Source organism: Indicator indicator, chromosome 8 (genome assembly GCF_027791375.1).
Source record: "Indicator indicator isolate 239-I01 chromosome 8, UM_Iind_1.1, whole genome shotgun sequence".
Taxonomy (NCBI): domain Eukaryota; kingdom Metazoa; phylum Chordata; class Aves; order Piciformes; family Indicatoridae; genus Indicator; species Indicator indicator.
This window is the reverse complement of record NC_072017.1, coordinates 21,037,895-21,057,436: the sequence shown is the minus strand read 5'-3', so window position 1 is coordinate 21,057,436 and position 19,542 is coordinate 21,037,895. Positions and strand designations below refer to the sequence as shown.

At 34.2% G+C, this 19,542-nt stretch overlaps 1 protein-coding gene across 3 annotated transcripts in view; it reads right to left on the bottom strand.

Annotated features, from left to right (window-relative positions):
• Positions 1-19,542, bottom strand: part of FSTL5 (follistatin like 5) — a 226,324-nt gene that overhangs the window by 9,708 nt on the left and 197,074 nt on the right. For all 3 annotated transcript variants that reach the window (XM_054383005.1, XM_054383006.1, XM_054383007.1), the window contains 3 exons: positions 19,263-19,412; positions 15,118-15,225; positions 14,552-14,676 (listed from right to left, as the gene is read on the bottom strand). In XM_054383005.1, coding sequence (XP_054238980.1) covers positions 14,552-14,676; positions 15,118-15,225; positions 19,263-19,412 — 383 coding nt within the window. The remainder of the gene's footprint in view (positions 1-14,551; positions 14,677-15,117; positions 15,226-19,262; positions 19,413-19,542) is intronic.

The following is a 19,542-nucleotide window of genomic DNA, read 5'->3' as shown; positions in this document are numbered from 1 at the left end:
ATATTTCAATGTCATATAAAAGAATTGCAGTGTTAAATCTCAAGCCACACAGAGCTGAATTTGGGATGATTCTGATAAGGATTTCAAGTAATTGACCTTAAAATTAAGAAAGGCATGCTTTAGATTAAGTACACATATAAAATGAGTACACTGCCACAATGGCAAGTCTATTTTTTAGTACTGTATGGTTTATAATATGGTCTTTTAATAAGTTTCTAATATAAAAATATTTATAAATCAGGAAATAAAAAATGGCAAAACCAACATGGCTTAACCTGGTATCTTCCAGAGTACATGAAAATACAATCACAGCATTACTGCTTTCAAATGAACAACAAAAAAATAATATTTATACAGCCCAAGCATAGTTGCTTTCCCCTTCTATGATCATATCTGTATGCAACAAAGAGGTTGAAGAATTGTCATTACAAATGTTGAGCCTGACCACAACTCCTCTTTACAGGCAGTATTTCTTTCTTGTAACATCTACATTTATGCATAACTATGCATGCCTGCATATGAGCTAAACATCCCAGCTGGTATTTTTATAGCAAAGACCTAGTCCATATAATCAACAGAGTCTAGGTGATTTGTTAAGATGACCAGTGCCAAAGCCCTACAAGGAGTAAACAAAATTGCCTTCTGTAGTCCATTACCTGTGCAGTCCAGATCACCAGACGTTAAAGTTTACATCCAGAGATACACCATATTTTCACATCTAAATCTAAGTGCCCAAAATCTGAACTTCACACTCACCCTAAGTATCCTATCAGAACAAAAACATAGTATCAAAAACCAGCCTTATAAAAATTTGCACAGATTTGGAAAATTGATGACTGTATCAAGATGCAAGAGCTACAATTATGCTTGAAATGTGACTGTCTATTTCTCCAGGCCATTATAATGAATTTGGGTATCACACAGCTTTAGGGGTTATTAAAGCTGCCCTTCATGGTCAGATATCAAAATGACTGTTTATAGGAGCAGCTACCAAAGCTAAAAGCGCCTGGATAAAGAGAAGTGTGTTGCGTAAGTCTCCATATAAAAGAGAGTTAAATGCAGAGAAGACATCCCTCTCAGAATTTTCAGGGATCCCTGATAATGGTTTTCACAGCTCTCAAAGGGTAGATTTAGCAGAAAACTACAAATTCACTTTGCTTTCCAAAAAGGTCTATTTTTTCCAAACATAATGATCAGCTTCAACATTTTCTCAAAGCTAAAGACTCAACAGAAGTCAAATAAAAGCTCTTCAGAGTCTGCCTTTATTTTGCTCTTACAAATGAATTTTCCAAAAGCCACTGTTTATCACTGTATTTTAGTCAGTTGAAATTTCATGCCATTATCAAAGTACTTGACATAGTTTTAGAATACCATAGTCTGCTGCAAAATATCAAGATGAAATTGCATCATACAACTTTTATTATCTCTCATTTAGACAAATATTTTTCAAGAAATAGTAAATGTAATGGAATATGGCTAGTAATGATGCTAAATTTACCAGTTTGAAAAGTTTACATTCTGGAGCATGGGTTCCAAGTGGATAACCTGGGAAGAAATTCAAGCCTGTTGAGACACTGTTACTTGAATCACCTATACCACAGTTAGGCCCATCTTGTCTTAACTTTATTTATTGCCTTCATAATACTATGAGATTTATACAAGGTAACTGTGAAAAATACACTAAGACAAAGGTTGCAAAAGAAAAAAAATCATGAAACTCAAGGTTAGGACTTAGAGCAATGCTGTAGGAACAAAATTTATGTTCATTTGCAGCACTTGAAAACCTTCAATTCACCCCGTAATAATACTGCATTGCCAATAATACAAAGACCTTTAGGTATAAAAATATTTAGTGAAGACATAACCTTATTTTGATGGGAAGTTCTAGTTAAGTAAAGTATGAATTAATAATGGACAAATATTCCATACAAAGTTCCAAATTCATGTGAATTCTGACACTGCATCTTAAAAACTGGGTTTGCAAGGTATCATTTTTTCCACCCTTCAGGTAGTGCGAGTTAGTTTGCATCTTCTGTGCACAAAGAATAGGCAAGCAAGATGCTAGTGTGGAGCTACCAACAAGCTGTAAATTAACAACCTGGCTTCCTGTAGTTTATTTCTTCAGACAAGCCATATGTATTTTTTGCTACTGCAACCACATTTGTCATAAAAGAGAAAGCATTCAAACACTGATTAAAAAAAAAAAGCGTAAGATGTTTTTTTCCTAAAAATAAGGATAAATTTAATTATATTTAAGCATAAAAATGTAAACATAAAACTATTTATTATTATTGATTTCAGAGATATCAACAGAATAGAAGATGGCGATGATGTAAAAACTGATGTAAAATTTCCTTTTTGTTTATGGCCCTACAAGCACAAACCACCCTCATGAAGTCAACAGATATTTTTAAAGAGATATCTGAAATCAAACACTTAAGGAAAATTATGTTCTCCAAACAGAAAGCAACTCAAGGAGAAGAGAAATAGACAAACTACAATCAGAATTATCTGTATAAGAAGCCAAAACAGTAGTACTGTACAAAAGACAGGGGTTGTAGCCTTTAAAATTTTAATCAAGAAAATAATAATAAACTTTATCTACTTTATGCTGAGTGAATAATATTTGTGTTGAAGCCAGTCAATGTTGTATACATTAGGGAACATTGCTTTTCAAAATTCGTGCCAAAAAGAAAAAGAAAAATCAACCCAGGAAGAGAAAGTTCTATTAGTACACGTCTGCTGACCAGAAATTTTCTGGATCTCAAATTAAATGCCATTAACTGTCCAAGCATGGTCTCTTACTGTCCTGATCCTATAAAAAGCCTTTAATCTGGCAACATGGAAAAAATATTATAATTGAAATAAAATTCTAAAGCAGAAATGTGTTATATACCGAGCTCTTTTTTTCTGATGGGCTTGAGTTATCTACAGTAGCAATGTAGAAAGAACTATTAACAATTAAGAAAAGGAAAAAAGAAAATTGGTCTAAGAATTGTTTTCTCAGCTGTATAGCTTGATTGCCTTCATTGATCCTTTGAGATTTTTGTCATCAGCAAAACAGAAAAATATGCAACTTTTCCTCTAAGGATTTGCTAAGAACTTAACACAGCACTTCAACCATTATTTCACTTGTTAAATTACTTTTCACTTTATGATGATTTTAAAGAAGATTGTTCATACTGATTTGTATTACTTCAGAGGCTTTGCATTCATGCCATTTAAATTATCACACAATTAATTTTCCTTAATTTCAAAATACATAATTCATTTTTTATAGTAATTTTCTGTTAAAATGACTGTAGTATATTGCACAAATAGAATGTTTACCTCCAGATAAAAATCACACTTTTCATTTTTGAGGTCTTTTTTATTTCAAAATCTGCTAGCATTGCAAGGGCATAGCTGTCTTTGCCTCAGGACTTACAAAATTATTGTTGCTTAGAATAGTACTTTTTCTCTGGCAGGTTGCTGAGAGAAGATTTTTTTTAATTTCTTCAGTTAAGAAATGTTTGATGATAATAAAAGCCTAAGTGAATTTTGTCCAGTAGCTATTGCTCATCAGCACAAATGGTGCTTTTCTTTTGGGTACTATAATAGACTTTGACTTTTGAAGTTTGTTTTCCTAATTTTGTTCCTGGAGCTTTTTACAACATTAAGAACACGTGCTTCACTTGTTTGTTTTCAGTTGGAAAATATTTTTTTTTCTCCTTTCTTGGTGTTTGTATATAACAGCATTAAGCACAAAGCATCTTCCTATCTGAGGACATATGTACATCTAGGAGATTGCCTTGATAATTCTGAAGTGTTTATGCATGTGAACATACATATTCATGCACACACCTGTAAAAGATTTTTGATTCTTGACCAATTTTTTTCATTCATTCCTTGCAATGACTGTAAATTAAATATTTAAAAGTCCCTCCTAAAAGAGACAGAAATAACATTTGAAGCAGTAATGCATGACTGTAATAATGTACCAGGGATATACTAACATAGCAGTCCTCATAAACAGGTATAGGGGAAAATATGATAAAAATAAATGAAAAATAAAAACCAGAGATTAGAATGTTGTGAGGTCACTCTTATGGAAAAAGAGTGATTTTAGTATAAACCAAGATCATCACTACCAGCTCTGTTAGCTCAGTTCTGATGAGGAATGGAATTTGATGACTGAGAGCTGAGTCCTTTGTTATACTCTTGCTTGGAAAAAAGTTCTGGGTTTTGAAAACTTCAGGCTTCTGAGTTCTTATGAACTTGCACACAAAATATGTCATCTGTACCTTTTCAATCAGAAGAAAAAAATGTCTATACAATAATAGGAACTCTCTGAAATTTATAACATTTGCTCTAGGAAAGAGGAAAAATAATATTCAGATATAACTTGCTTTCAATGAAAATCAACACTATTTTTATTCTTAATTGTGAATGTGGACTTAGGAATACCTTTTAGGATGAAAAATGAGATCTAGTAGAGATCCAGTCCCTCAGAGGTTATATAATGCTTCATAAGTTTGCTTGATAACAGTTACAATGAAATATAGGCCTTCGTAAATTAATTCAGAAAGGAAATTAATATTCAATTGTAAGAGCTATGAAACCAACATTTTTTAGATCTGTGGGAGTGAATAGCCTAGTGTGATAAAATTCCTGATTAGACCCTAAAATGTATTGAAATATAAGAGTGAAGACACTAAAAATATTGAGAGTAAAAAAAACCAATACCCCACAAAAGTTCTGCTGTGCTTCAGAGAGGTGATAACTACTGCTGAACATGACCTCAGAGATCTAAATGAAAGGGAGGTGATCTTTATACTAAACAATCCAAGATTTCAGAGATTGATACAGATTTGATCTAGAAGCACTGAAGGTCTTTATTCTTTTTTACTATTGTTTTATACACACTTCATAGAAGTCAACATGTTTCAGGGAATTCAGTGTAGGGAGGAACAAGTTGGATGGCTGAGACCCTACAGTCGATGATAGCCAAATGTGCTAAAATGATTCTTTCTTTCTCTCTTTCTTTTTCTCTCTCAGCACATACTGACCATTATTTGTAAAAATAAGGGTATAAAGAACTTCAAGACACTCATGCAAGACAGATGGGAGGCAATTTCCTCTAGGGCTCAAAGGAATACTGACAAGTGCTATGTTCTCAAAACAAAAGGACCTCATCAAAGCTTGAATTTGCATAGAAAGATTTCCATTCCTAGACAATAAGCAATGGGGACAGAAACGCATGTTACAAAAGAGATGGGTTTTGAGCATTAGCAAGCTTTCAGTAATGGACAATCATGAAACTCTAATTTCTGAATTTATCTTACATCCTATTTACTAAGACTAGCTGTAGACGCTAAAAAAACGAGTGCCACAAATTTAACTTTTCTGAACCAAAGTGTAAGTACCATCAACAAAATCCTCATTCTTATTGTGATAGTTTCACTTGGGCAGAAAAATCACAAGTGATACAGTCTTTCCAGCACTCTATGTAAGCTGACTTCTGTAACATAGCTGAGTAAATTATGTAAGTGCTTACAAGAGAAACATAAACATTTTTTAACCAAAGTTTCATAGTGATAGAAAAAATAGTATACTGCATGAAATCCTCTTAAAATGTAATTTTATTTTATTTTTTAGTTTTATTACTATTTCAGTTTAAGATTTTACTTGGAGAGCTGTATCTCACTAGAGACCCAGAGGAATAAAATGGCCTGTCAAATTCATGTTGAAGAATATCCTCAAATGACCCATGAATAAACAACTATTGGGAAAATTTCTCCATTCTTGACAAGATATCTATGGTGGTTTCTTCAGTAATTTTTAGTATGTTACACACAGCTCACAACTTCTCATTTACATTTAGTGTACATTTGTACACAGTAGGGATAAATCCTGAATTTTCAGAATACTAGGATTCGGGAGTGTACAAACTGAGGGCTGGAGCACCTCTGCTATGAGGACAGGCTGAGGGAGCTGGGGTTGTTCAGCCTGGAGAGAAGTCCCTGAAGGTATCTTATAGCTGCCTTCCAGTAACTGAATGGAACCTACATGAAGGGTGGAGAGGCACTTTTTATATGGATGTCTAGCAACAGGACAAGAGGTAATGGTTTCAAGCCATGGGAGGTTAGATTGAGACTAGATTTTAAGAAGTTCTTCAGTACAATGGTGATGAGACTCTGGCATAGGATGCCCAGAGAGGCTATGGATATCTCCTCCATGGAGGTGTTCAAGGCCAGGTTGAATGAGGCCTTGAGAAACTAAGTCTAGTTGAGAGGCACCCCTGACGCTGGCAGGAAGGTTGGAGTAGATCTCTAAGGTCCCTTCCAACTTAAGCTATTCTATGATTCTCTCATGGGACACTTGGAACATATGTATTTACAATACACTTCTGATCTATTGCAAATTGTTGTTCAATGATTACAGCATTTACAAGAAAATAATCCAAGAAATTTTTGGACAAAGGAAAGCACCTTAATTTCTAGATTTTTGGAATGCAGGAATATATGAAACTGTGTTACATCACAAAGGAACTTATTCTCAGCAGCAGTGTGCTTGTGTTGGCAATAAATGTATTTTTCTTTCTTGTACCTTGTACAGAAGAAGAGCCAGCACTTCAATTAAAACAAACAAGCAAGCCAACAAAAATAAAATACCCCACCAAAACTAACAAAATCCCAAAACAAATATACATTTTTTAAAGCAATAAAAGTCAATGTACTAGCTACACAGACACAACAAACCAAAGACATTCCTAAAGATGACTCTAAATGTCAATACAAATGTCACTGTCCCAAAGTCACTGATCGAAACCACAGCACCATTCTGAAAGCTACCAAGAAAATTTACTCAATGCAAGCCACATCCAGCTCAATTTATTAAAATAACTATACTCGGATAGTTTATTAGCAAGCATACAAACCCCAGTTAATTACATAGTTTTACAATTGCCTCAAAGCTAATAATCAAATCTTTATAATTTGGTTTATTTGGAAAGCCAATGAATAATTAGAGCACCACTTTGTGTCATGTATTTTCACCTACTGCTAAATGTTGAATTTTTAAAAGCAGACGGGTACTGGGAGACAGGTACAAGTTATTTAATAACAGCTGGTTTGGCCACTTCAGATGGCCAGACCATGGTACTCTAAAGGTAAATATGCCTATAACGACTTCTGCACATGCAAATTGGAAAACACAGTGTGAAAAACATTTACAGTTTAGCAAAACTAATCTTTGCCTTAGTAGAACTAACTAGACCTACTTAAGCCAGATTCAGTCTATTTCCTGAGCTATTGTGGAAAACCAAGTAGAATGTAGGGAATTTTCCTTTACTAACGCTCTAGATTTATAACACCACAAAGAATCAGCTACAATCTCCTGTTTCAGGTAATATCTGAAGGGAATTTTCATTTCTATGTAGCCACACTGAAAGGGAAGTGGTTTTTGATATATATTTTTTTTTCTGTTGGCAGCTGACATTTTTAGTTTGTGATCTCAATCTATTTAAGAGGAAAAGATTTCAAGCATGAGTTGAATAAACTGTTCAAGCAGCTTTTGTATTATATTGTCAACTGACATGAGAAAAGGCATGCTGGATAACTAATTCCGGAAACATGATAGTTTTCTAGACTGATTTCTTATATATGTATGTGTGTGTACACACATGTACATATTGCAAGGTTAGAAACAATCACAGATTTCAGTGTGTTTAAGTAATATTTTTATTTTAGTGAATTACTTATTAAGAATTTCCATAATGCTTACCTGAAAATTCATCTTAAAAATAAAAATATTTTCTCCATAAATTTGAAAATTATCTAGATTAGAAAATGTCATGTATGCCTCAGAATATCAGGTCTTTGCCAGATTTCAGTGAATTAACTGTATTTGTGGAAGGCTGGCAGTTACTTCATGATTTTTGTACTTCATAATTACAGACACAATTTGGAGGCCTTACTGCCTATTGCATATGAGAACCTGCAGATACAGGTCCTTTTGAGTTAGAATATAGGAGTGGATGTGAAGGAGGTTACAGATGAAATGTAAATATGGGCACATGGCACATCATGTATGTACATAAAGAACTGGGAGTTTCCTAGATTGAATATATCTAGGGCTTCATTTATGGAGTCCTACTTTTTTGGGCAGGGATATGTGAACAATGAAGTGGAGAATACATGTTTGATATGTGAAGAATACTTGAAATTTTTCTGAAGAGGCACTTATTTTAACAGTTGTCAGTGGTGGTAGTTGGAGAAAGTAAGTTTTGCATAGCATTTAAACTGTTTTGACTGGTTCATTCAATCTTTTGTTCTTCATATTCCCTGTGGAACAAAGATGCTGTAAAATCCACAATTCAAAGGAAAACAAAAAAATGCAGAAAACTAATTTTTCCTGTCTCCTTTCCATCTTTTCCAGAGGTCCTTATAAGCTTCTCTTCCAAAATCAACACATATATGGACTTGAAGGGTACTCCTTTTGGGGGCACAGAAAGGTGGACGAGTGACTACAAGGTTTCCATTTAGTCTCAAAAACTCACAAAGCGTAAGACTGCAGAGTGTGCTCCTAACCCTGGCAGACCTTCTTTGTGTGGTGTGCTACCATATAGAATTCACTAATAGATTCCACAATCATTAATAGAAATTGCAGTTATTTTCTACATCTTCTGGGCTTTCCCTGGTACTACTGAGCTTCTTTCTCCATTTCCTCAAGTATTCACGTTATTTTCCCCTGTAGCACTGGAATAATGTTTGCCACTTCATGACTAAGAACTGTTTCACTCTTTCTACTCCCCTAATGTACCTTGTTAACTGAATTTGTAAAATATTAAATTGTCCCTTATCTTTGAGCTAAATCACATTCTCTATGTGAAAAATTCAACTCCCAAATTAATTCTACCTCGTTTGCCGATGCTTTGTCTACAACTGACTCAGCGTTTAACACTTTCATTGTTTGACTTGGAAACCATCGAACAGAAAGTAAGTTCTGATAAGGCAGAATTTTTGAAGAAAAAAAAACAAAAGCAAACACAACACTCCCCCCCAAACTAAACAAAAACAACAAACAAAAAAAAAATGCAAACACAAAACAAACCACACAAAACCAAAACAGCAAACACACAGGCACACAAAAAAAAAAAAACAAACCAAAAGAACAAGCACAAACGGAAAAACCACAGCATTTTCTGTTTGCTTATTTGCATGGAAATACTGAAAATGCTCTCAGTCCTTCAGCTACTTCACACCTTTGTAGAGGCTTAAACTGGAATGAAGTGTGAATTTACTGAATCGCCAGGCCACAGGGGATTCATTTAAAAAGGTTCACAGCAATGCATTGCCAGCCCATTCCAATTACCTCTTAAAGAAAAGCTTAGGTTTTGGACTGGTTTGTGCAAACGAATAAGTATAATTTTAGAAAGACTGCGTCCTCTACAACAGAGAAATAAAAGAGAGGGAAAAAAAAAAACTCAAACTGAGAATATTTTAACTCTAGTCAGTTCCTGAGCCATCTCACCAGTGAGCTGATTGCTCATTCTTCCACTTGTTAGGTCAGGTCATAAGACATTTAAAGTACTTGCTAAAAGATTAAAACATCTAAAAGGATAGAGTTACTTCACCACAATGAGTTCATTTTACAGCAGTGTAATGACAGACTTTAATTTATTCCAACTATTTTTTGTTCACTTTGATTTACAGACAGCAGAGCTAAAATAATCAGCCCCTTTGCTCCTTAGGCTTCCAAGAATACATTTTCATGAGTATTGTACAAGTCATCTTTTTGCAGCCATTGCACATACTAATTGCAAATGTCTATTTTTATGATAAAGAATGGTATTATCACACAATTAAAGAAGAGATCATCAGTTGCTCTGAACTGCTTTGGTGCAAAAAAATAATTCACTGAATAAAATTTCCTTGTCAGTAAATGTGTAAGAACAAATATTGAATATATATACACACACACTCAATTCTTCAGAGGTGCCTCTACAAAGAAATAAGGTTCAGTAATAACTGAAAAACAAAAAACAAAACAAAACCCCACAACCAAAAAACCCAACAGCTCTTGGGATTTGTATCATTTATCAGAGATTAATAGATCTCATTCCACCTACTTTTATGGCCCCACTGTCTTACAACTTATGAACACAGAATTGTTTCTCCTTCATCTCAGCAGTGAAAGAAAAAGGAAACAAAGGTGAGACACCTCCACATCCCTCCAAAACTAACTGATGGTACTTTCATGGAAAGATCATTCTCCCCCCAAAATGAGAAAGCTTTTTTTTCATGTGTATGTGTCCTTTTCCGTGTGTCATCATCTGTTCATATGTCAATTGTAAGAGGGTTTTCGAAGAACAAAATTACTCTCTTCTTTACTATTTTTGGCTCATGCTTGCTTAGTTTGCTTAGCTTCTGCTTTGATGACTCATTACAGATGTTCAGAGCATGAATGTTATGCTTGCACATTATGAAACCACAAATTTCATCCTGCTGTACTGTAAGTATGACCACACACTCCCTCAGTCTGTGGTAGGAAAAGTCTGGGAAAGCTGCTCAATTTTTTCTTGGGATCAGTATTCACAGAATCACAGAATGGTAGGGGTTGGAAGGAAGGTATGAGGATCATCTAGTCCAACCCTCCTATTAGGGCAGGCACATATCCAGGTGAATTTCGAATGCCTCCACAGACAGAGATTCCACAACCTCTCTAGGCAGCCTGCTCCAGTGCTCTGCCACCCTCAAAGGGAAGAATTTTCTTCTTATGCTTAGGTCGAACCTCCTGTGTTCCATTTTGCATCTATTGCCTCTTATCTTGTCAGTGGACACTACTTAAAGAGTTGGGGTCCATCCTTCTGACGTTCAACCTTTAGATATTTATAAGCATTAATAAGCTCCCCCCTTAGTCTCCAGCTAAACTGATTCAGTTGTCTCAGCCTTTCCTTGTAAGGTAGATGTTTCAGTCCCCTAATCAATTAAGTGGCTCATTGTTTACCTTAGACCAAAATTTTTAATACCTCTTCAAATCTGAGAAGTGTGCCCTAATTAGCTGCTGCTCAAGTGAGCATTAAAATACATGGTGGTTTGGTTTTTGGGTTTTTTTTTGGGGGGAGGGGTTGTGTGGGTTTTTTTTAATAATGGCCAGATAATTTTCATATATAAAAATAATCCACCCAGGCAAACCAAATGTATATTTCTATATTTAAATAAAATTAATCTGCAACAAATTTTAAATGCTTGTATATGTATTTTTATCAATTAACATTTTAGATATTATTAAAAAAAGACAAATTAATGCCTTACTATAGCTTTAAATTCACTCCTATTTCTGTCCCAGCATGCCAACAAGCCTACATATCTTTACATTCTGTCCCTTGCTCTTTACAAGGATTAAAAAGTAACTGACTGGACAGAATATGAAGTAGGTGGTAGGACACTGTAGTAGACTGTGTTAGTGTCACATAACTAATATTTTTAAGTGGTAAGCATTCTTTGCTTAGAAATGCCTTTATTTAGACAAAAATTTTGGTTCTGGATGCTAATTTAGTAAACTATGCACAAACTGTTTTCTGCGCTAGCATTCAAAATTTTAGCTTACAGGTGACAAATGCACCTATCTACAGAAAGCTTACATTTTTCTGGAAAGGGATGGTGTTGTATGGTCAAAGGGAACTGACTTCTAACAAAGAGTAAATAGGGCCCTTGAGCAGTTACCTACATTAGCTATCTCAGTCAGTGTGGTTATTTCCCTTGTAGCTGTTTTTCATGTTTCACATTCATAAAATGCTCCCCTGGTTGGTATATTCACCAAAGAATAATAAGCTCAAGCTTTATGTTTGTTGCCTAACATCCTTAAAAAACACACGTTGTTACTGAGCATTGTTATTATTGACTGGTGACAAGTTAGATTTAGTAGACTTTTCTTTTCTACACAGCTGAGTAGAATGTGTGTTGTGATGTGTGCTGTGATGAATGCAGTTAATTTAAAACCTTTTCTGGCACAGCATTCACATAGTTAATGAAAAAAAATGAAAGTACTGAAAAGACAGACATTTTATCTAAGGCAGATACTTTAATGACTGACAGACTTCACCTAAACAGCTCCTGAAAGAATATGTAAAAAATAAAATGTTTGTCTGCATAGAAAAGACATTCAGCATTTTAGAAAACTGAAATAAGAGTCTTTGCATTCTAAGTAAGGCCATGAATAGCTACTTAAAATAGATAATTACTGCTGAATTGATTTTGTGGGTTAAACCCCCCAAACATACAGTTTTAGCACTGGACAAACTACTGTAGGCTTTTTCTTAAACGTCAGAAATATTGTTCTTTATCTGGCATGCAAATTGCAAAAAACCAAAACAAAAACAGAAACAAAGCAAAACCCAAAACTCCCAAAAAAAAAACAAAAAACCAAAAAGCAAAAGCAAAAGTGACTTATCCAATTTTATTCTCACACTGCTTAATTGAATTTTGTGTTCCTTTTTTATTTTGTTAGGTTCTCTTTTATTTTTTAATTCTCCTTTTTCCTAAGATGCCTATAGGACAGATGAAGTGACTTATCAACTGAAAGTGGAAGTGGCTAACCATGCAAAGCAGAAAGCACTTAGATGACCTTTCCAGGCAAAACATCAACTTAAAATTGTTAGACAAGATGAGGTCCTCACTAGCTTTGGACTGGGGCTATTTTTCTTTCCCAAAGCTTGGTTCCTCTCCTTGCATGATGTTTGTCCCCATCCATCTTCTTCTTTTCCTTTTTAAATGAAAATTAATGTATCTAAATGTTCAGTTCTGTTGGATTGGTACCTTTAGTACTTGGTAGTTTACGACACAGTAAATTTTGTTCTCTCAAGACATGCTTGTTACAAATATAGTAGAATTATTTTTATTTAATGCTTTTCTAAGGCTCAGTGTGAGGACTGCATATTACTTCAGGGACAAAACACACATTTATCTACTCAATTCAAGAAATGTGACAGTTATGGTACTCAAAGTCAATTTACTATTCCATTATATTAACTTACACATTCCGTTTTAAATTGCATATAGCTAATTGTTAATTTAATTGCTAGTTCAGGGTTTTGTAGAAAATAGGGAAAAAATTGTATTCCATCAACAACCTCCTTAGGAGAAGCCAAATGATTTTTCATACAAAAGACTAGATTCATCACAGGCATGTATAGAATAAATTTTGAAATCAATTGTCAAATCATCTTAAATTACATGTGTTCACATTTAAAAGGCCACAACTCAGTACAATTAGAAATTATTTATATATGAGAACTGAGATTTTATCTAAAAATAAATTAATATATCTTATAACTTAAGGAATCATTGTTGAGATTATCCTAATGAAAGCATTTCTATACAAACTTGAACTTGGAAGATAAGAATAAACAAAAGAGTTAATTATTTGAAGAGTGTTTTAAGCTGAAATAGGTACGTGTCAGCTTGCAAAGAAGCTGACAGTCCTAAAAAGACAAAGTGCTAATTCATATTAATACAATATTCAGATGTACAAATCCTAGAGCAGGGAATTTTTCAATGCCTACAGGTAGAAATGTTACAGAAAAAAAAAACATGAAAAGAAAATGATATTTCACATTCTTACTAATGTATTTCAAGGAACAACAATATATTTTCATTTAAGAGGCATTGGGGAGATCTTGAAAAGTTTTCTGCTTTATGCCTTTATTAAGTGCTGCCCTCTTTTTCTCACACCTTCTGTCTCTGTCCCATAACTCTCAAAATCCATCTGCTTACTGTGTTCCACTCTTCCATACTTAATAGTATTTCTATTAGAGCCAGAACTTGTCTGTTGTTTGGACAAACAGTAAGACCATAGTCTGATAGAAATAACTAAGGTCCCTGGAATTTACAGTGTTTCCTGACGTGGATGACAATAGGAATCATTTAAACATCACATGATGAGCACCTGTGAGACCAACTTTTTTTTCATATGTCTAAACAGAGTTTATGTTACATGCTCAGTCATGGCTCGTTTTAGAAAGCTTGATGAAAAACCAGGTATCAAGAACCAAATAATAAGAAGCAGCAGCTGATAAATAGTTAAGTTACACAAAACTCTGTAAGTGTTTTGTTTTTTTTTTCTGGTCTGTTGATTAAGAGAATACCTCCAATAAAACACACATGTAATACAAAATGGCAAATACTATATATGGCAAATGCCCTGAGTAGTAGAAGAAATTAGTAAGCTATTTACAAATCAAGATTTATATTCCTAAATTAGGGAACAGTCTAAATATTACAGCTAACAATTCTTTGAGAAAAACCCCAGGTGATATTACATCTCATTATTTAGCATGCAGAGCCACTGCAACTTTTGAACAGTGCTTTTGAACAGGAAAGAAAACTGTAATCAATGTGTTTATTCTGATATCTAGTTTGTTCTCAATAAAACTCACATTCAGTTTGTTTATTAAGAGTGTTCCAAAGCAATATTGAAGTAGGCGGCACAGTTTCAGATTTTTGAGATTTTAAAATTGTATTTTCTTTGGAGATAATATTATAGTTCATTTAATTCAGGCAAAACTTACCTTATATGGGTAATGATGAGGGTTGTAGCTGGAATGAAGAAGTCATCCACTCTGTCAAACTGCTTACCCACTGGTTGAGTGTGGATTGTGTGATGAGAAATGCTCCCACTGGCTTGTGTTATTACCTACATAAAATAATATTATTATAACCTACAGAAATACTCTTTCAAAATTTCATTTCTACTCAAATGAGTTAATACAGTATTGCCTCCATAAAGATGGAGCTTGTCACCTCCAGAGCATCAATATAATTTCAGTGAAATAGAAATGTGTCTAAAATCCAATTTATCCTCTAATTTGGGAAAAAAATTTTGTAAACAGCAACAGTTTGCTCTCAAATGACTGACAGTTAGAAAACATGCTGCTGCCTCAGTAGTATTTCTTATCCTTCTATCAATTTAGTGTTGCCACTTTTTAGGATGTTGAAAATAACCTCTAACTTTTCTAGCACTACTGCTGCTGGGGTCATGATAATAAGCTTAAACAAAAACATACAAAATGTTGTAATCACACAAAAATTCAACTTGCCTAGATTTCCTTGCATGCAATCATTCTGATCACCTCACCTGCAAAGTTGGTGAATTCTTTTCCATGCTTCCCCAGCTCAGCACCCAAACTTGATCATGTGATTTATCATAGTGTAGTTTCACTGGAACAGGATCTGTACTTACTGCCTGAAAAATAATAAAAATGGAAATCCTCAGTTTTCTGTCACATATTAGAAAGAAAAATTATATATATGATTGAATTACAATGAAGACTGGGTATGCATTACCTGATGTTTTCAGACCGTATTTTAAAATTATTGTCAGTTACTGTAATAGCCTCTTGATTAATTCAAAGTTATTGAATTGCTGAAAAAAAATTTATTCATTATGTTCCCTAACATTTGGTATCAAAACTACATTATACCAAAGCTATTAAGAAACTCAAAGGTTTTAGTTAAATAAAAAAAGACTTATCTTCCTGCCCTACCATCACTCTCATATTACACATATCAGTTTAAATACAACATAAATTATGAGAAAATGTCTAAAAAGGGGAAGAGCATTCTCAAACCACATATTGAAATCAGTGCAAGGTATTACTACACAGTCCTGCATAAAACCAGCACAATGTTGTCCTGCTCAATCCAGGATTGTCTCTGCTAATCCAGATGTATTTTGTCGCAGTTGGGAATGATTGAGTTGCAACTTTTGGTAGACATGATCGGAACTGAAGTGTTTTCCCTATAACTTTGAGCACTGCCTCTTGAGATCACAAACTTTTTAGATGGTTAAGCTCTACACTTTGTTATGAGATGTACCAAAGACTTCAGAGGTATGAAATGGAAGGAGAACATACTTGATTAAGAGACATTCTGCACAAGGTAAACAACGGGGGGGATTAGATTTCTATCTTCATCATCAAGGCAGAAAAGCAGGTGGAAATTGTGTTCTAGTCTCACCGTTGTAGAACTGTAAAGCACAGCTTGTTTATCAGTTTGTCAAGGAGAGTACCAGCTGGCTAATTAAGTGAACCTAATTTAAACTAATGATGTAGATCCTCAGATAATGTACTAATGGGCTGGCTGAGACTGCTGATGATACTTAACTGTACTCCTGAGGTGTTGCAAGCCTCAGCTTCATCTAGGCAGAATTTGTTTTCCTTTTTGAAAATGGAAGACGAAGCCAGGCTGCTCACTGGCTCATTTAAAAGCAGAAAGATAGCCCTAGAAAAAGGTCATTCGTGTTTGATAACATTTTCCTCCTGCAGACTAGAAGACAAGTTGTCTAAAATAGCTGTTGTGAAGCTAAGTAGTTCAGGTGTGTCAAATTTCATTTTGGCTTCCCCAGACAAAAGGTCTGAGCCATACATGTTCTGCTGAATTAGTGCTAGCTATATCCAAGGTCTGCGCTGTGGCACTAACAGAAGGAGAAGAAATTGCCCACAGAGTCAAACCCAAGTAATGCAGCTCCCAAGAGAGAAGCCAGCAGCACAAAGGAGCTGAGTTGTTAGAAACAGGCTTTCACAGCTGTATCTAGTTAGCCAGGCTCATCTTCCAGCAGCACAGTGCAGACTGAACAGTGCTGAACTCACTTTACCTTAACATGCCTCTCAGTCATCCCATTTAATGGTGTGCTGCTAAGCCATCCTGGACAATTGCAGGTGACAGTGTTTGCTTTCCAGAATTTACAAATGAAAGCAAATAATTACATTAACTTTATAATGAGAATTATCTGGCTAAATTCACATATACCTAAAAGAAGTCTCTAAAGATACACTATTCATGTTTTGAATACATTTCAATTTAGATTGCTCTAGAATCTTAAGTGTTTATTTTGATAAATAATTGTCACAGAAGTACATCATCTTCAAATTTAGTTGTTACATATATACATCTGTGCACACATCTTTTACATTAACCTTCATAGTAGAAAATGTAGCATACATTGTGGTACTTCAGAGAAAACACCATAATTGCAAAATAAAATTAACATTATTTTTAACAGAAAACAGCATAGTTGCAGAACTTAATACCCTTTCAAATGCATTTTTAGTTGCCTTTAGTTCTTTTGCACCTTGACAGATTTTTTATTAGTGCTGTTCACTGTCAAAAAAGATGATTTCTCCACATTTGTCTCTACTGGAGTATGCATTTTTGAAATATTTGGTTTTACAGAGCTGAACAAAATAAGTCTTGCCTTGTCACTAAATTCCAAATAAGCCTTAATTCAATTCTAAAAGCAACCTGTAAATCAGCGGCAGTTTTATTTTTATAGTCTTATACTATGTATAGAAGACTGCATAAGTTTTGTGCTTTTGTGACGACTTTATTTTGTTTGCAACTACTTGTACAAACTACTTGTTTTGAACATTAGCATGGTTAAGTTTGCTACAGAGCAAGTCCCATACTACTTTTCATATCTACTTGGCTATGTATATGCTAGGAAATAATGTTCATGTTGCTAACAAATAGCAGAAATATTGCATATTCCAATAAAACCTAAGTTTAAGTGAACCTCCGACTTCTCTAATATTTTTCAGTGAGCTCAAAAGGCGCAAAATAGATTTGTCAGTGAAGTCTAAATGCTCATAAATACAATAATATTGATATTTCATCCATCACCTGTAGTAAAGCAAGATGATGTATGAATGTCAGACAGATTGGAAAATCATTGATAGAGTCCAGAACTTCAAATTCATGTATTGCAGTTAGACTGTGGATTTTTAGTCTCTATCCCAAAGAAATATATTGAATTGGTCATAAAAAATTCTTGTTTTCAGAAAACAAAAAAAATCATTATTTGCCCAGGTAATCAATAACTTGATAAGCAAAAGTAAATGTAACTCAAAAAATGTGAAAGGAAAAAGAAAACAAATGAACAAAAATCTTTTTATTATTAACTTTTTAATACAGTATTTTAGCAGTCCCTATCACCATTTGGAAAGGTCAGGTTTTGAAGAAGCTATGTCTTCAGAGTCAGCTGTTAAGAAATGCAGATGCTTAAAAAATGCATAATTATTAAAATTATTTGTCAAGTTATTTTAATTTTAAAATTGTAGTTTTGCTATGTATTTTTTCGATTTTACATTAATATAACTAATACATATGTATACTAATATCATTGAATCAAGGAATGATTTGGGTTAGAAGTGACCTTTACAGGTTATCTAGTGCAACCCCTCTACAGTGAGCAGGGACATCTTTAACTAGATCAGTTTGCTCAGAGCCCTGTCCAATCTGGTCTTGAACACTTCCAGGGATGGCATACCTACAGCCTCTCGGGGCAACTTGTTTCAGCTTTTCACCACTCTTACTGTACAACATTTCCTCCTTACATCTAGTCTTCATCTACCCTCTTCTGGTTTTAAACCATTACCCCTTGTCCTACTGCTACAAGCCCTGCTAAAAAAATATCTGTCTGCATCTTCCTTATAAGCCCTCTATGTATTGAAAGGTTGCAATAAGGTCTCCCTGGAGCCTAATATATGGTATATAATCTACACATTAAAGATTTTCATTTCTTTGTCAGTGAAAAAGGTAGAAGCCATTAAGAAAACTCTATTGAAATATTTTTTTAGCAATTTAGATTAGATTTCTAGTAAAAAAATAAATTCATGTTTTATTTAGAAATGTTATTTAGCTAATGAATATCTATTTCCTATGAATGTGTTGATACCATAAGTAACCCTGTAGACATTAGGCACTTTTATATAATTAAAATTTGAATCAGAACACCCAGTGTGGTGTCAAAACCTTTTTATTACTTTCACATATACATGTTCCTTCTGAGAATCAGAGGAGGACTGTTAACAAATAATTAGCTTCAGAACTTACTGACCAACAGTCCTTCACTTTCTGTAGCCATACCTAAGCCTCAGACTTTTCCTGTCAAAACCAATAGACACATCCCTGTGATAAGGCTTATCTGAGTATTCATTTTCAAATGAAAAGTACCTCAACCTAGGAAGTTCCCTAAGAACTTGTTTCCTCATCTTCTTGATTACTATTTACAAGAGAGATTGTCAGGTTGGTTCTCTCCCTCCTAACTGCCTTTTGACGCAGCCACTAAACATAAACTGCTGATAAACGTCAAAGTAGATGAGCTTTTTTCTAGATACTGTGTTCATTCTCAAGCTAATTGTTTTAGAAAAAAAAAAAAAAAAAGGAAAACTTCAGAATTTTTCATCCAAGTTAGATATTTACTTTAGAATAAGAAATAAGTACCTGTACAACTTTCTGAGATTGCACATCAACAATAAGAACTCTGTCAAGTGTGGGCTGAGTTACATAAATGAATCTGTCTTTTACATTAACAGCAGTTGCCCATACACACCGCTGAGCAGGATCTTCATCTGCTTTGGGACAAACTTCATCCTATAATTCAAAAGAGATGGGGAAAGTGTAAGAACCAAAACAGTCAACATAGAAAGATTAATTGTACTCTTTTTTCTTCTTTCTTTATCTGTAAAATAAATTTAGGGAAAGAAAAACAGGTGACATTAGG